The sequence below is a fragment of the Schistocerca nitens genome, chromosome 2 (assembly GCF_023898315.1).
Source record: "Schistocerca nitens isolate TAMUIC-IGC-003100 chromosome 2, iqSchNite1.1, whole genome shotgun sequence".
In the NCBI taxonomy this organism is placed as follows: Eukaryota; Metazoa; Arthropoda; class Insecta; order Orthoptera; family Acrididae; genus Schistocerca; species Schistocerca nitens.
In genome coordinates, this window is record NC_064615.1 from 256,357,747 (window position 1) to 256,376,634 (window position 18,888).

The 18,888-nt window shown below is 44.8% G+C and overlaps 1 protein-coding gene across 1 annotated transcript in view; it reads left to right on the forward strand.

Annotated features, from left to right (window-relative positions):
- LOC126234341 (juvenile hormone acid O-methyltransferase-like) overlaps positions 1-18,888 on the forward strand; it is a 164,197-nt gene that overhangs the window by 126,484 nt on the left and 18,825 nt on the right. Inside the window, exon 4 of the mRNA XM_049943025.1 lies at positions 14,208-14,337. Within this exon, the coding sequence (XP_049798982.1) occupies positions 14,208-14,337 (130 nt within the window). The remainder of the gene's footprint in view (positions 1-14,207; positions 14,338-18,888) is intronic.

An 18,888-nucleotide genomic window follows, 5' to 3' on the forward strand; every position in this document is an offset into this window, starting at 1 on the left:
CACGTGTACCTGTCACACTCGTATCTAGACCTATCAGGGGTCCCATATCACTCCAACTGCACACGCCCCACACCATTACAGACCCTCCATCAGCTTCAACAGTCCCCTGCTAACACGCAGGGTCCATGAACTTATGAGGTTGTCTCCATACTCGTAAACGTCCATCCGCTCAATACAATTTGAAACGAAACTCTTTCGACCAAGCAACATGTTTCCAGTCATCAACAGCCCAACGTCGGTGTGGACGGGTCCAGGAGAGGCGTAAACCTTTGTGTCGTGCAGTCATCAAGGGTACACAAGTGTCCCTTCGGCTCCGAAAGCCCTTATTGATGATGTTTCGTTGAATGGTTCGCACGCTAACACTTGTTGATGGCCCAGAATTGAAATCTGCAGCAATTTGCGGAAGGGTTGCACTTTTGTCACGTTGAACGATTCTCTTCAGTCATCGTTGGTCCCGAACTTGCAGGATCTTTTTCCGGGCGCAGCGATATCGGAAATGTTTTACCGGATTTCTAATATTCACCATACTCTAGCGAAATGTTCGTACGGGAAAGTGACCATTCATCGCCACCACGGTGACGCTGTGTCCCATTGCTCGTGCGCTGATTATAACACCACGTTCAAACTCACTTAAATCTTAACCTGACATTGTAGCAGTAATAACCGATCTAACAACTGCGCCAGACACTCGTCTTATATAGGCACCGCCGGCCGCAGGGCCGTCTTCTGCCTGTTTACATACCTCTGTATTTGAATACGCATGCCTATACCAGTTTCTTTAGCGCTTCAGTGTACAGAGGATGTAAATGTTTTCGACCTGTGAATTAGAAAACACCGAATAGTGACACTCTTTATATCTGCGAATAACTTTTATTGAAGTTAGGCGCTATGTATATAAAAGTCTTCTCAATTGGCCTAATTGTCGCTGTTTTGGACCATACGGGAGTCACGTGGGGCGCACCTGTTTCTGACGAGTGGTCAACTCCGAACGTCAGCTCGGAGTCACGCTGTTATTTGTATTGCAATTTCTGTCATTATTAGTTGTAAAGAAACAGGAGGCACCATTTCGTACGGAGAACAGTACAACTCACAAAGAGATGTAGCAACTTATGATGGCAGGCGTTAACTGGGACGTGACCATCTTTAAACAAAAGTTAATACAAAAGAATGATAATCCTCTTCACCGAATCGATTCAGTTGGGTGCGAAGTTTTCTCACTATAAGAGAAATAATTGAACAAAACTACACGATAAACAGTATAAACACGGAGTGCTTAGTGGACAAAGATTAATAACATGCTTATAGGGAAACGGACGACCATCTGAACACGCACTATGCACCCATGCGACCAAGAACAAGGCGATTATACCAATATTTGCATGGCAACCAATGCGAAGAGTCCTATGGTTGTATACCATGGTGCAATGTGAATACGTCACAGTTGCAAGAGAGACCGATGCAGAGCAGCGTCGTCCACTCGGGACTTTTGGCGGTTTTCCAAACTCCAGTTATGAAATAATCTGTAATCAGTAGATACTACTTATTGTTAGTGTGCTTGCGTGAAGATATGCATCGCAGGAACTTTCTGTAATCATAGACGAAGTATACAATCCAGCACTTTCCAAATATAGCGCGAATTCCGAAGGACCAATAATGTAAAACATTACAGAGCACTTTGCAAGTAATTGAGAAGAATACTTCCTGCGTAAAATGTGTCCGTGGACAACACGACGCCTAGCGATAATCTGAAGCGCCAAAGAAACTGGTACAAATAGAGAGGTATGTAAACAGGCAGAATACCGTGCTGCGGTAGGCAACGCCTATATAAAACAACAAGTGTCTGGCGCAGTTGTTAGATCGGTTACTGCTGCTACAACGGCAGGTTATGAAGTTTTAAGTGAGTTTGAACGGAGTGTCATAGTCGGCGCACGAGCGATGGGACACAGGAAGCGATGAAGTGGGCACTTTCCCATACGACCATTTCACAAGTGTACCGTGAATATCAGAAATCCGGTAAAACATCAAATCTCCGTCATCGCTGCACCAGGAAAAAGATCCTGCAAGAACGGGGCTAACGAGGACTGAAGAGAATCGTTCAACATGACAGAAGTGTAACCCTTCCACAAATTGCTGCCAATTTCAATGCTGGGCCATCAACAAGTGTCAGCGTGCGAAGCATTCAATGAAACATCATCGATAAGGGCTTTCGGAACCGAAGGCCAACTCGTGTACCCTTGATGACTGCACGTCAGAAAGTTTTACGCCTCGCCTGGGCCCGACGATCCCGACATTAGGCTGTTGGTGAGTGGAAACATGGTGCCTGGTCGGACGAGTCTCGTTTCAAATTGTGTCAATCGGATGGACGTTTACGGGTATGGAGACAACCCCAAGAACCCATAAACTCTGCGTGTCAGCAGGGACTGTTCAAGGTAGCAGATGCTCTGTAATGGTGTGGGGCGAGTGGAGTTGGAGTGATATGGGACCTCATACGTCTAGATACGACTCTTGACAGGTTACACGTAGGTAAGCATCCTGTCTGATCACCTGCATCCATTCATGTCCACTCTCCATCTCGACGGACTTGGGCAATTCCAGCAGAACAAAGCGACACCCCACACGTCCAGAATTTCTACAGAGTGGCTCCGGGAACACTCTTCTGAGTTTAAACATTTCCTCTGGCCACCAAACTCCCCAGACAGGAACTTTCTTGGGCATATCTGGGGTGCCTTGCAACGTGCTCTTCAGAAGAGATCTCCACCCCCCTCTTATCCTCGCGGATTTATGGACAGCCCTGTAGGATTCATGGTGTCAATTCCCTCCAACACTACTTCATATATTAGTCGAGTCCATGCTACGTCGTGTTGCAGCAATTCTGCGCGATACTTGGCAGTTGTACCAGTTTCCCTGGATGTTCAGTGTAACACGAGGTCGAGAGGAAAAAGATGATTGTGATTTATTAATAGGGAACCAAGTCGGCTATTCTTGGCGACTTGTTTCACAAGTACGGGAGTGCGCAGCTTGCCAGACCACTGTTTTTACAAAGTATCTTGTTTCTGACAATTGCGATTCCTGGCTGGCTGCCATGTTGTTTATTAACGGCGCGGTTGATTGCGTTGCTACGTCAGCCAGAGTTAACCTACGACAGCGATAACTTTGGCGATGGCGCAGCGTGCAACGGTTTCTGACAAGCAGATAGTTGATCTCAGTCTACTGTTAGCTGGTATTTAAAGTTCGTGTTCATTATGATCACTTTTAGGACAGTTAATTACAGAACCTTTCACTGACAAACAATGTATTGCTTCCATCCTTTCACAAACATCAAAATATTCAATGTTAAATTCAAGCAGACGTAATGTGCAACGACCAAACATAGATACACGTACGCTTTAGCGTCGTAATGCGTTATCAGCTCATTGAACTATTTCCTCAGTAGATATTTTCAAAAATATCTTCATTTAGGTTATTTCAAAATATATCATTACACAAACATATTTCTGTTATGTTCAACATATCGCACATACTTATAGCACAGAACAACGTGCACAATACCGCCACGTAATCAGTCTGTGTGCAGAAGCAATCGTGGCTAGATCAGGACTGAACATATTTCACAACATGCAATATTTTCCTTTTTTTTACATTGTTGTAAGAGTAAACAAAACAGTGAAATGCACCATCAGGCATCTTATTCTTCTGCGTGGCCGTCGACTCCGGGAAGATTACATTCACCGACACAAATTCCTCGTGCAGCGGTGGAAACTGCCGTCTCGCCTCCTACTTAGTCTATTGATTGTGTAGTTCATGGAACAAAGAAAGAAAAATATTTTGTAGTCTTTTCTCAATTTAAACTTCTACTAGTACATTTTCATTAACTAGCGCTAAGATAGAACGGGCTGTACCATTGCCGTTTTTTTCCCCGAGAGATGAAGAACATATCTACCTTAGACGCCGACTAGCAAATTTGGTGAAGCGAAAGAATACAAGAACTTTTTGCTGAATGTTCTGCATATCATTATTGTACTTCTCTTACCTACATTCATTCCGTCTGTATACGCGAATAGACATATGGTGTAATGCAATCGAGCCAGTGATACAATAAGAATCTTATGTTACCAGGCGGTATCGCTAACTTTTTCTTATACAAAAATGACTTCGGATAAATACATCTTCATAAAACTAATTATTTCATATTCATTCATATTCTACGTATTCGCCGGCCGCGGTGGTCTCGCGGTTCTAGGCGCGCAGTCCGGAACCGTGCGACTGCTACGGTCGCAGGTTCGAATCCTGCCTCGGGCATGGATGTGTGTGATGTCCTTAGGTTAGTTAGGTTTAAGTAGTTCTAAGTTCTAGGGGACTGATGACCACAGCAGTTGAGTCCCATAGTGCTCAGAGCCATTTGTACCATCTACATATTTGAATTAATGTTGAAGTAGTTTGCCGCACGGGATTAGCCGAGCGGTCTAAGGCGCTGCAGTCATGGACAGTGCGGCTAGTCCGGGCGGAGGTTCGAGTCCTCCCTCGGCCATGGGTGTGTGTGTTTGTCCTTAGGATGATTTAGGTTAAGTAGTGTGTCAGCTTAGGGACTGATGACCTTAGCAGTTAAGTCCCATAAGATTTCACACACATTTTTTTTTTTTTTTGAAGAAGTTTACTTAAAATTGTGTAAATTCATTTTATTAAGTTTTTTAAAGATGCACCAGCGGTTAGAATTGTCAGAGTTGTAAACTCTTTGGTTTACAAGTTACATCTCTGTTGTTCGTTGTATACAGTCTCGGGGGGAGGTTAGCTGTAAATGGACAGTTTTGGTAGCATGCCGGCCGCTGTGGCCGAGTGGTTCTAGGCACTTCAGTCTGGAACCGCGCTGCTGCTACGGTCGCACGTTCGAATCCTGCCTCGGGCATGGATGTGTGCGATGTCCGTAGGTTGGTTTGGTTTAAGTAGTTCTAAGTCTAGGGGACTGATGACCTCAGATGTTAAGTCGCATGGTGCTTAGATCCATTTGAACCATTTTTTTGATAACATGTTTTTGAAATGATGGTCTGCTTCTGTAAAACTGCTGAAGGCAGAAGTATTTTGTGCTAATTTTTCAGAGTGCGAAATACTGCTGAATACAAACAGTTTAAAGTTCAGGAACTTTACTTCATTCAGTAAGTTTTAGAAGACACCTGAATTTTGCAGTCCTTCCGTCAGTTAATTTTCATCGTACTAGATCAGTGTATTGTGCCGTTACGGAAGATAACGAGACCGTCAACGAGAAAATCAGATAATTAATACTCTATAAATTCGTATGCTTCGATGCATCTTACTCCAAAACAATGCCTAACGCTTGTGTTGAAGTCAGGTCTTTTAATGTGTAACAGTGAAGTGACGGATTGGGCAATAGGTATTCCGCCTCTCAAATTTAGCAACGTCCTGGAGTTTTGTGGGGAATTAAATACCACCATGTTTATAATACCCACTAATATTATCACCTTGTGCTGTTTTCTTGTATGCTGTGGATGTTTATTGTAATTTCTCTCGGAAGCTGAAAGTAACCACACAGAGTAATAACTGTATTTATTTTAGATATTAATAACGCCCTCTTTTCCAGCTACATCCTTTGGAAGACCCCTCTCACCCACGTTTTGGATCAAACACATGAATGTGGATGTCCCGATACGGGGCTCTACTAAGGGTTTCCCCAGAATCTCTCTCGTGGAGAATCGAGCCTATATGACATTTAGGGCAGATCTATCAAACCACACAGCAACTGAGGTGCCCCGCGATATCACGCCATTTTCACCCCAGTATGTATAGTGGAATTTTAGGGAAGTCCATCCTTATGCGGATCGGTGAACTTGCAGCGTAGTGCAGCGTTACACTTAGTGGCGGGATACCACAGGGCGTTTAAGATTTCGGGAAATTCCCTTTACAACATGGGTTGGCACGCGCTTAAGGGAAAAAGATAGGGTAATGCTATCCGACCCAATTATCGATGTGGGCAAACGATATCCTTTCCCCAATTGCACCTCGAATCACTGAGTACGGCAAAGCTGTGGGGCCAACAAACCTGATGGTCATTATCACAAACAGAATGGGCTGAGAGACTGCTACTGGGCGATAGATGATCGTCATCAAAACTACAGTGACCGCATCCAGTTTGTTGACGGTCCTTGCACAGGCAGCGCTATTGCAGTGATGCTCCAGGTACTGATGATAATGCTGCTGAGGGTGTTGAGGTTGAAAGTCAAGGTGCAGTCACGATGGTCCGGGAGCTGGTGCTGGCGATGCCATCGGTAGAGTTGGTAGGCCGAAACTGTCAAGTATTTCTGAAAAAAACAGGACAACGGCCTAGAACCCTCATGAGATAAAACTGTATACACTCATACAGGGGAAGAGGGAGAGAGAGAGAGAGGGGGGGGGGGGAGGGTGGGACTGATGCATAAAAATTCATCCTCTGCTTGAACCGCTATTCCTGCTTACCCATTAATTATTAATGCATCAACTTAGAACGGATACAAGAAAGACTACAAAAGCAATCATACAATGTATTTTAGAACGGGCTAACAGCCATGTATGGTCTAGTGATACCAGAGACTGGTCTGCTGGTTCAGTTACTCCTTCTGTACCAGCACTGCATCCATCTGTTAAAACCTATCTTCCCTTACCTGGTCGGCATTCGTTCTGACGCTGCGCTTCAACTGGGCTAGCGTACCTAAGCTCTGCGTTGCCAAAAACAACTTGGGGAGAGATTGTACACCAGCAAATAAGTGTCACACGAATCCGGTAAAAACGCACAATGTTGTCGCGGCCCTGTGTCCTCGTATTAAGTTGCCGTACATTAGCAACAATGTAAACACAAAGATGAATGTACCGTTCACCATAATTCGTGCAGCCTTCACTGTAGCCAATAATTTCTAGTCTCCCGTAAATTTGGCTGTCCTTCGACCCCAGTCCTAAGCAAAGCATATTGTTGCCACGTGGGACTTTACAAGCAAAATGCCAGGATACTTCTGAAACTGCTTAAGCGCGCAATGTTCTCCAATACAGTAAAAATAGCACCCACAGTCGCGACCAAAAGGTAATCTGCTATTATACAACACAACACTGAGCAAGCTGACAGCCAGATATTGAGCGTAGATCCAATTCTCGGTACCAAGGTGAGATATGACGCCATAACATGACTTCAGCTTTGTTCATCTGATCTAAACTAGAACTTTGTAACTATTATCACAGTCAAAAGTGGAACTTGTAAACACCAGCTAAAGACTCTTCCTATGCGATTGTTCATATTTCGACTTTACAAAAGTCAGAAGTACCAAAAAGAATATTGCGTCATTGAGTTTGAGCTGCCGTTAACTACAGATCCGTTCTCAGTCATCCCTAGTCTCGATCTACCTAGAACAAGGACCGGCGACCCCAACTATTTAGCCGACTGTGATGTCAGATATATCAATTTTCTGAAAATATAAAATTTTGATATTTTGATACTCCACACATGTTCCTACTGCATAAGCTCATTCTGAACCCTGCTTATAGTAATTTAGCGATCCCAGGATTAGCTGCAAAAAGTACACTCACTGTTATAAAAAGAGCTGCATCCAGAATGACCCAACTGATGCACTGCATACCGCCGTCGTATGTTGCACGATACCAGCTGTGGCACCAATTTCATTTTGCACGGTTCGTCACCTACTCATTGACCATGAGTGACTCGTGACGTTTCACTTATAGGCTGATATAAGAGGGCCCCAAACGCCTGTGACAGCCAGTATGACAGCGGATAGCATAAATAAATATCAGCTGTATGTGCGCTGCGGTCAGGCGACACGTCTGATAGTATTCGTAAATTGCCCAGCTGAACGAGTTCTAGAGCGGCCGCACCGTGGCGTTGCGGGTGACTGGGTGCTCCTCTCGTCCTGCTGCGCACCACGTCGGTCGTACAGAGGCTACCGTTGTCCATCATTGCCGACAATGGATACAGGAAGGCATGCATGCATGACATGTAGGATCAGGACACGCAATACAAGCCGGGAGCACCGACAGTTTGTCCACCACACGCGATTAGATCTGAAGGCAATAATACGTTATATCTGGCGGGCTATCCGCCTACCATGCAACGTGCCGTAAGAGCTGGTACTATTGACAGGCGGGTGCATCACAAAGGCCTCACAGTACTCCGACTGTTGTAACACACGTCGCTCACAAGCCTACGGTGTCGCGCCCGACGCGCCTGGTGTCAGCAACGATGAGCATGGGGCTTTGCAGACTGGCATCAAGTCCTTTTTAGTGGCTGGAATGTGCCAGGAGCCGCAGTGCAAAACGTCACAGTTTGTGGTCTCCTATCACACGTCCTGTCAGCCTGGTGCGATACTGTGGGTAGCATTCTCCTGTGGTTCCAATTCATCGTTACTGTTTCTAGTTCACAGTGCATGGATGTGGTCCTGAAAGCGGTAGCTCGACGTATGTGCACGCCCTTGTCCATGCTCTCTTTCAACAAGACAACTCTCATCCTCATACTACAGCCACCTCCGGAGCATGCCTCGCAGGTACGGATACTCTGGTAGCCGGCCGCTGTGGCCGAGCGGTTCTAGGCGCTTCAATCCGGAACCGCTACGGTCGCAGGTTCGAATCCTGCCTCGGGCATGAATGTGAGTGATGCCTTTAGGTTAGTTAGGTTTAAGTAGTTCTAAGTTCTAGGGGACTAATGACCTCAGATGTTAAGTCCCATTGTGCTCAGAGCCATTTGAACCTTTTTTGATTGCTAGGGCCAGCCGCATCGCCAGCCTCTGGCCGATGGTGAATGAGTGGGATATTGTGGGGTATGCCATCAGGACTCCACCTACACCCAACAATACGTAGGACCTGTTCGCTCAGGAGCAAGCGGCGTAGGATAGAGCATCACAGGACTAAATCTGAGTACAGGCGCATGCCACTCGTGCTGATGCTTATGTTCGCAACTATAGGGTCTCGATGCGATTCGAAAAATTATGTCTTTGGACCACGCAGCACAATACATGTTGGTCTTTCCAGGCTGAAAATGTAATCGTATTGTACGTTTGGTACCATTTACCTGGCTACCAACAATGATTGCAGTTCGCCTTGTCCTTCTGTGTCCAGCTCGTTTGATGAAGATTAGTGTATGTTTCTGAGTGGACTACTTTTGCATCTCCCATCCGTGAGGGCCAGGTACGGAGTCCGCCAACTGTTCCCATGGTACGTCTCCCCACAAAATCTGCACCTTACTTTTAGTTTCCCCCAGAATTATTCCTATGCGAAGCTTCGAGGACCTTCTAGACGCCCTCGCTTCCGCCTCACCTGGAGGCTCCCCCTTTTCAGTGGTGGCGCCACCACAACTTGTATTTCAATGGCCGAAACCGGTTACCGCATGCCTCGGTGGATTTTGGTACGCTACTCAGTTTAAAAGTCACATATCGTGTTCCAAATGACGAATTTTGAAGTGGTCAGTGTCAGTAAATTGCAAATCAAAGACCATATTTAAGATATATTACGACTTAAATTATTCTCTAATGTGACTTACTACGTATATTACGTACCTTGTTCGTTCAGAAATGCCTATGATCAGTGAAACAGCATATCACTGCCACATACCATGTCACCTCACTCCAAACTGCATACATCCCACTCCCCTCGAAGCGCGATAGCGAATGAAATGTTAACGATGATGCTGCCACTAAAGCGGAGTTACTAAATACAGTTTGTGGTGTCACCGCCAGACACCACACTTGCTAGGTGGTAACTTAAATCGGCCGCGGTCCTGTAGTACATGTCGGACCCGCGTGTCGCCACTGTGTATTCGCAAACCTTGCGCCACCACATGGCAGGTCACAAGACACGGACGAGACCTCGCACCAGTTGTACGGAAGACATAGCTTGAGACCAGACGTACGAAGCTTTCCTCTCATTTGCCGAGAGACAGATAGAATAGCCTTCAGTTTAGTCCATAGCTACTACCTAGCAAGGCGCCATTTGTATCAGTGCTTATAGCTTACTAAAATTCAAGAGAGATGTATTCCAACAAGAGAATAAAAGTTAAGTAACATCTACGTACTTTTCTTCTTATTCATTGATAAGTCTCATGTTCCAGAACTTCAAGCCCGTCTGCGTTAGTTTAGCGTGCACCTAGCTACCTCATTGTGTCTATGCTGTATGAGCAAGACACAACACAGTTTTCCGTAATTCCTTCACGAAAGAAGATGAAGTAAATATTCCAGAATTCTAAACCAGAACAGCTGTTAGCATGAGTGACATAAAAGTAGATATCTTAGGTGTTGCGAAACAACTCCAATCACTTAAGGAAGGCAAGTCTTCCGGTCCAGATGGTATACCAATCAGGTTCCTTTCAGAGTATGCAGAAACAATAGCGCCTTTGTTAGCAATCATATACATCCGCTCACTTGACGGAAGGTCTGTTCCTAAAGACTGGAAAGCAGAACAGGTCACACCAATATTCAAGAAAGGAAATGTAGTAATCCATTGAATTACACACCCATATCACTGACTTCAATTTGCAGTAGGATTTTGGAGCATATACTGTACTCGAACATTATGAATCACCTTGACGAAAATGACTTATTGATACATAACCAACACGGATTCAGAAAATATCGTTCTTGTGCAACACAGCAAGCTCTTTATTCCCATGAAGTAATGAGTGCTGTCGACAAAGGATCTCAAATCGATTCCATATTCCTAGTTTCCAGAAGGCTTTTGATACCGTTCCTCACAAGCGACTATTAATCAAATTGCGTGCATATGGAGTATCGTCTCAGTTGTGTGGATTCGTGATTTCCTCTCAGAGAGGTCACAGTTCGTAGTGATAGACGGTAAATCATCGAGCAGAACAGAAGTGATATCTGGCGTTCCGCAAAGTAGTGTTACAGGCCCTCTGCTGTTCCTGATTTACATAAATGATCTAGGTGATAATCTGAGCAGCCCCCTTAGATTGTTTCCAGATGAGGCTGTAATTTACCGTCTAGTAAAATCATCAGACGATCAATTCCAATTACAAAATGATCTAGAGAGAATTTCAATATGGTGCGAAAAGTGGTTATTGGCACTAAACAAAGAAAAGTGCAGGGTCATCCACATGGGTTCTGAAAGAAATCCGATAAATTTTGGGTACACGATAAATCGCACAAATCTAACGGCTGTCAATTCGACTAAAGACCTAGGAATTACAATTATGAGCAACTTAAATTGTGAAGACCAAATAGATAATATTGTGGGGAAGGCGAAACAAAGACTGTGCTTTGTTGGCAGAACACTTAGAAGATGCGACAAACCCATTAAAGAGACAGCCTACATTACACTTGTCCGTCCTCTGCTGGAATATTGCTGCGCGATGTGGGATCCTTACCGGGTAGGATTGACGGAGGACATCGAAAAAGTGCAAAGAAGGGCATCACGTTTCGTGTTATCGCGCAATAGGGGTGTGAGTGTCACTGATATGATACGCTAGTTGGGGTGACAGTCACTGAAACAAAACAGCACAGTCCCCGTAATGATCAAATATGATATCATGTACACAGATTTTTTTCAGCAGCGGCCACCGATACGCGCCCCTGCGCACTTAATAAAGGTCCAACTTCATTCAGTTTCACAGTTCTCTCAATAATAAGCACTTTGTGTTGTTCACATGATGCGGTATACATAATTTACATGTTTTATCCGTCTCCTCACACATAGGAGCCAACATACCAGCCATCCCGTCACGTTAAAAGCCATTGTTTCCTCGTTACGGATCCTTTCATTCGATCGTTCAGTTTCGATAGTCGAAATATGTTCTCTTTTCGGAAAGATACGTAAATATACGTTGAAAAATTTATGTCCAGATAGATATATTTGTAGTATTTGAATGTCGATATTTAATACAATAAATAATAAGCATAGCAAATTAATAAAAGAAAAAAATTTATGTAGGTCCCCTATAGCCTTATTGCACTCTTACAACCTTAAGTTGTGGAAGCGACTCGTTTGTTGCACGAAGTCCTTTTTTCCTGTAGAAGACTCGGTTCCAATGCGATAAAATGTTTGTCTCGAATAAAAATACAGCCAATGCAGAAAAATGGCTTCATACCAGAAATTAAATAGCTGCACAGTTGTGCACCCAGATCTTGGCACCACTTCAATGTAATGCCGAGAGTACTTGCTTTAAATGCCCGCATCTCGTGGTCGTGCGGTAGTGTTCTCGCTTCCCACGCCCGGGTTCCCGGGTTCGATTCCCGGCGGGGTCAGGGATTTTCTCTGCCTCGTGATGGCTGGGTGTTGTGTGATGTCCTTAGGTTAGTTAGGTTTAAGTAGTTCTAAGTTCTAGGGGACTGATGACCATAGCTGTTAAGTCCCATAGTGCTCAGAGCCATTTGAACCAACTTGCTTTAAATGTAAAATCGTGCACTTCACAAAACGCTCAAATGTTGTATCTGCTATTTTTGCATCAGTGAGTCACGATTGGAATTAGTCATCCCATACAAACACGTGGATGAAATAATTTGTAAGGATAAGAAAGGGAGTGGTCACATGAGCCTCTGTCATAGACAGTGCAACAATGCAGATAATAGACTTCGCTTCATTGGTGGAATACTGGGAAAATGGAATGAGTCTACATAGAAGACTGCTTAAAAAGCACTCGTGCTACATATTCTAGAATGTTTCTCAAGATTGAGAGACCCATACCGAATACGTAGAACCAACAGCACTAATAGTCACAGGTTTGTCTGATCCATGTGAGAATATCACGGATGCAAAAAAAGTCAACAGGCAGTCGTTTGAAAGTAGAAACAAACAACCCCACGAAAGTCTGTTTGCAAAGCTCCAAGAATCAGTGTGGAATCTAGAAGTATACTGCAACCTCCTACAATTCACTCGTAGGTAACGCGAATAGAAAGTACATATACAGTCTCTGATCAAAGGTATCCGGACAAATGTTAGTGAACATTAATATGGGGTCAGTCCACCGACCGCCTTTATGACGGTTCTGAACTCTGCTGGAAACACTTTCAACGGGGTGACTGAATGTCTGCTGAGGAAAGGCAGCCCCTGCTTCCTAAAGAGCCAAAAGCAGAGAAGGTAACGATATTGGACGCTGAGATCTGGAGCAACGTACTAACTCATTCTAAAGGTGTTACATTGAATTCAGGGCTGGATTATGGGCCGACCATTTCATTTCAGGAATGTTACTGTCCTCAGACCGTCGCTTCACAATTGCTGTTTTATGACAGAACACATTGTCGTGCTGATACAAACCATCATCGTCTCCGAACTGTTCCTCTGCTGTACGCAGTACTTAATGCTGTAAAATGCATTCGTATCCCTCCCCACTTAGCGTTTTCTTAGGCGCAGTAAGGAGACCGCATTCTGACCACGTAAAACACCGCCATACCGTGACACCATCTCATCTGCACTTTACTGTTGGCACTACACATGAATTGTCACAAGATGTCACGTGAACCGTCACTCGGAATCAATAGCTTCCAGTCATCAACGGTTCAGTGGCGCAGCTTATTACGCCACCACAACCGTCACTTAATACTGACTGCAAAAATGTGTGACTTGCGAGTTGTTCGACCCTTATACCCCATTCTTTTTAACTTCCTACGCACAGACGTTGTGCTAGCTGGAATTGTAGTAGCACTTTTGAACTCAGGAGTGATTCCTTCCACTGATTTCATACGATATTTTGCAACCACCCTCTGGGATGCTCGACAGTTCGCGTCCGTCAGTGCATAAGGTCTGCCTGTACTTGTTTTGCTGTGGTGGTTCCTCCTTCTACGTTAGAAGTAACTGAGCTCTCCCGCCCAACACATTGGGCTGTTACCGCTTCTCTACTGACAGCACAATAATCTCCGTCCCACTGAATACCGTTTGTCGGCCTCTCATGATGTCTAGTGTTCGATTCCACATTACATAAGAATGTCCTGATATTTCTGGTCAGGTAGAGTATTACCGTGCGCACAGATGCAGGAAAGCACTCCATCTTCCTGCGCTCTACACGCGAATGGAACTGGAAGAAACTCTTAATATCTTTTTCAGTGGAAAGTACCCTCTGCCGTGCACTCCACAGTGGTTTGCAGAGTGTAGATGTAGATACAGATTAGATTTAATGCAATGTGGACCCAAGAATTGGAAAGATTATTGAATTTAATGATAAGAAATTTGTGTACACCAATTACACTAAAAAAAGAAGTGCTGTTTTTTTTTTCCAGGCGCGCGATACTGAACATGTACAAGCTACTGGCGTCTGGAGGAGAAGCTGTATTCGTCATGATGGCAACAAGCCCTTTCCTCGCACATGATATCGTGGGAAAAGATCCCAGGTGGAGCAAATACATGCAAGTAAGTTCACTGATAATTAGCTCAGATGTGTAAAAGACATTTTGAAGAATGTGTATTGAGACAATACATTCACAACTTTCTAATATTTCAGGAAACTTCGCAATGTTCATAACATAGAAACAATCGGACGTATTACAAAAAAGTGTATAAAAATTGTGAATAACTAAAAACCTAATCAAAATACATGTACACTGATCAGCCACGATATTATGACCACCTACCCAATAGCTGGTACGTCCACATTTGCGACGGATAACAGCGGCGACGCGTGTATGCTTGGAAGCAGTGAGGCCTTGGTGGGTCGCTGGAGGGAGTTGGCACCAATCTGCACACACAAGTCATCTAATTGCCGTAAATTCCTGGAAGATGGATGACAAGCTCTGACACTGCGTTCAATCACATCCCAGATGTGTTATATATGGTTCATATCTGGCGAGTCTGGGAGCCAGTACATTCCATCAGACTCCTGGCCTCGGGACACGGCGCATTATCTTGCTAAAAATGCCGCTGCCGTCGGGAAACATGTTCGCCATGAAGGGGTGTACGTAGTCTCCACTGCACCCATTGATGCCCAGCTGAATATTCGCGTCTCCAACCTGTGCGCGATACTCCTTGGTCGTCATGGCTCGAGCCATGACGAGCTCCACTGCACCCATTGATGCCCAGCTGAATGTTCGCGTCTCCAACCAGTGCGCGATACTCCTTGATCGTCATAGCTTGAGCCATGACGAGCTCCACTGCACCCATTGATGCCCAGCTGAATGTTCGCGTCTCCAACCAGTGCGCGATACTCCTTGGTCGTCATGGCTCGAGCCATGACGAGCTCCACTGCACCCATTGATGCCCAGCTGAATTTTCGCGTCTCTAACCAGTGCGCGATACTCCTTGGTCGTCATGGCTCGAGCCATGATGCCCACCTGAATGTTCCCCAGAGCATAATGGAGCCGCCGCCAGACGTCCAGGTATGCAGGTGGCAAGGAGCTGTTCCCCTGGAAGACAACAGATTCGCGCGCTCCCATCGGCATGATGAAGGTATAGGGCCCACCAGAAAGTGCAACGCTTTGACACTGCGCAGATGTCTAGTGCCGATCGTCACGTGCCCATTTCAGTCGTAGTTGACGATGTCGTGTTGCTAACACTGACACATACATGGGTCGTCGGCTGCGAAGGCCCATCGTTACAAGTGTTCGGTGGACTGTGTACTCAGACACTCCTGTACTCTGCCCAGCATGAAGTCTGGTGTTATTTCCGCCGCAGTTCGCCGCCTGTCCTATTTTACCGGTCTGAGCAGCCTACGACGTCCGACATCTGTAATGAGGGATGGCCGTCCAACCCCACGACGTCTGGACGTGGTTTCACCTTGGTTTCGCCACTTGTTGAAGACACCACAGCAGTCCTCGAACACCCGAGAAGTCGCGCAGTTTGCGAAATGCTCGTGCCAAGCTTCTGGGCCATCACAATCTGCCCTCAGTCAAACTCAGATAGATCACGTCCCTTCCCCTTCTACCCACGGATAGCACGCTCACTGATACTACATGCACTGTGTATGTGTCTGACGAAATCATTCCTCGCCAGTTGCTGCTATCGCCTGGACGGGTTTATATCGATAGTAGGTCGGTGGTCAAAATGTTCTGACTGATCAGTGCATAATTAAATTTATAATAATATACGAGAGACAGTGAAAAAGTATAGGAACTTTCGAGAAAAGGAATATTAATTCTAAACGATAGAAAACTGAAACATACATTATTTTTCTACATGAACTCCCTGCACTTCAATGCACTTCGTCCAACGTTTCACAAGTTTTTGATTCCGTTGGAAAAAAAAGGTTTTTGGTTGCACCTGTAACCAATTTTCCACCACATCAATGACTTCTGCATCGGTTGAAAAACTTTTCGCTTTCTTCAGTGGTTCAAACATATGGAAATCGCTTGTAGTCAGGACTGGACTGTATAGCGGGTATTCCAGCAATTCGAATCGCAACTCCTTTATTGTTTCGGCCGTCCGTTTGGCAGAATGTGACCGAGCATTATCTTGCTGCAGGATGACACCTTTTCGCAGTTTTCTGCAAAGTTTGGATCTGCTTGCAGGGTTCAGTGTAATTCGCGACACATCACAATAATTCTCACTGTTCACAGTTTCGCCTCTTGGGGTGATAAGAACAGCTACCATATCTTCCATGTCCCAGAATACAGTTAGCATAATCTTAGCAGCTGATGGTTGATGTTTAAATTTCTTAACTTCTGTTGATGATGGGTGTTTCCGAACGATGCTCGCAGCCTTACTCTCCGGTTTGTGATGATTCACCCTTGTATCGTCTGCAGTAACGATTTGCCGAAAAAAATCCATCTCCCTCGCTATGATTATGGGCCAGATGTTTAAGACATATGTCCATCTTTTGCGCCTAAGTTGCGCTGACAATTCTGTCGGTATCCACTTTGCACACACTTTCCGAAAATCTAACCTGTCGTGTAAGATGCAATATGCTAAAACATGACTGATATGTAAAGTATTGGCGATTTTGTCCACTGTAATTCATCTGTTTTCCATCACCGTACCCTCGCCTACTTCCAAATTGTACTCAGTTGTTGACGTCGATGGCCTGCACGATCTTTCCTCTTCTCACTGGTTACTTCGTCCCCTTATTGAAGCGGTCGATACATTCGTAGATCTTGCTTCGCGATAAACAGCTATCACCCTTCTGCGCTTGCATTCGACGAATAATTTCCGCAGGTTTAACACCTTCCGCAAACAAAAAGCTAATAACTGCCCTCATTTCCTTGGTGCAGATCGACAATGGAACTGCCATGTTTCACGGTCTACTACAATACAACGACTAACGCGGAAATAAGAATGACACCTTGTGTATAATTGCTGCAGATGACAATATTTCAGCATTGGATACTACCAGTGTTACCAAGCTCTATGGCAAGAAATTAGAAACTCTCTTTACTTTATGACTTCCCTTGTACAGTACCCAGTTTCACAGTGCTATCCTAACATCATTTTATACATTACTTTCTTGTTCTTCAACAGATTCATTTGAGAAAACTGTACTGGTAATGATACAGCAGAAATAAAAACAGAAGAACATTAATAGAAACACTCTTATAAAAGACGCACAAGTTCCGGACATTGGAGAGTTTGAAAAAAGGCGTTGGTTCGATGACTGCAGGAGAAAATGATTCAGAAATTCGAAAAGACGGGTTCTTTTGGTGTGGAACCTGGTAGAGGGAGGAAACGAACTGATTCGACGTCAGCGGAAGCAGCGGCCACAGCAATGCAGAAGGAGACGAGTGGTGGTATGCAAACATGTATTGCACGGAGAATTGCCCGAACGCTGGACATACCCGTGAGCACTGTGGGTAAAATTCTACGAAACATCCTTCTTTGCTATCCAGTCAAAATTATCCCTGTGTACGGGTTGCTTCCTTTTGACCTGTCAGTAAGACAGACCTCTGCTTTAGAATTTTTTGCCCTCATGGAAGTGGACAATGATTGGCCGTGGAAGATTTTGTGGACAGTCCACTTCCATCTGCCAGGATATGTCAACACACAGAATTGTCGAATATGGGAAACGGAAAATCCACACGCAAAGTGACCTTTTCAGGATGAAGTGGTTCTGGTTGCAATACCACTTCATCCTGAAAAGGTCACTTTGTGGTGCGGGTTTAAGGCATCACTTATAATAGGGCCATATTTTTCCGAAGAGACAGTTGCTTCCGGTCCTGTTACCTGTACCATCACTGGTAAGCGTTATGAGTGTGTTTTGCGCAACCACGTCGTTTTAGCTGTCCAACAACGTGGATATATGGATGGAATCATTTTTATGCAAGATAGCACACCTCCACACATTGAAAATCCAGTTAAGCAGCTGCTGAAGCGCCATTTCGGGAATGCTAGAATATCAGCCGCCATTTCCTATCAGCCTGGCCGTCCCGACCTCCTGATCTTAATCAGTGTGACTTCCGGTTGTGGGACTATCAGAAAGGTTCTGTGTTCAGTGTTACGATTGTAAACTTAGCTGTATTGAAGGCATGCATTGCGCAACACTTTCTGAGCGTGACCACGGAAACACCTCGACCAGTTGTGGAACATGCTATTTCTCGGCTTCAACTTGATGCACAAAACGGTGGACAGCATACTGAACATGTTTTGCGCCAGTCACACGGAAACTAATAACCCTATATGATTTTGATTGATGCTTTTTAGTCCGCAGCTCGTGGTCGTGCGGTAGCGTTCTCGCTTCCCGCGCCCGGGTTCCCGGGTTCGATTCCCGGCGGGGTCAGGGATTTTCTCTGCCACGTGATGACTGGGTGTTGTGTGATGTCCTTAGGTTAGTTAGGTTTAAGTAGTTCTAAGTTGTAGGGGACTGATGACCTTAGATGTTAAGTCCCATAGTGCTCAGAGCCATTTGAACCATTTTTTTAAATGCTTTTTATGGTATTTTTGGCCTCAGGACAATTAAAAACCATGTGAGTGATTATTTTTATGCGGTTTTTGGCCTCAGGACAATTAAATTTTTTTAGGAAATTTGTAGTACGGTCTTAT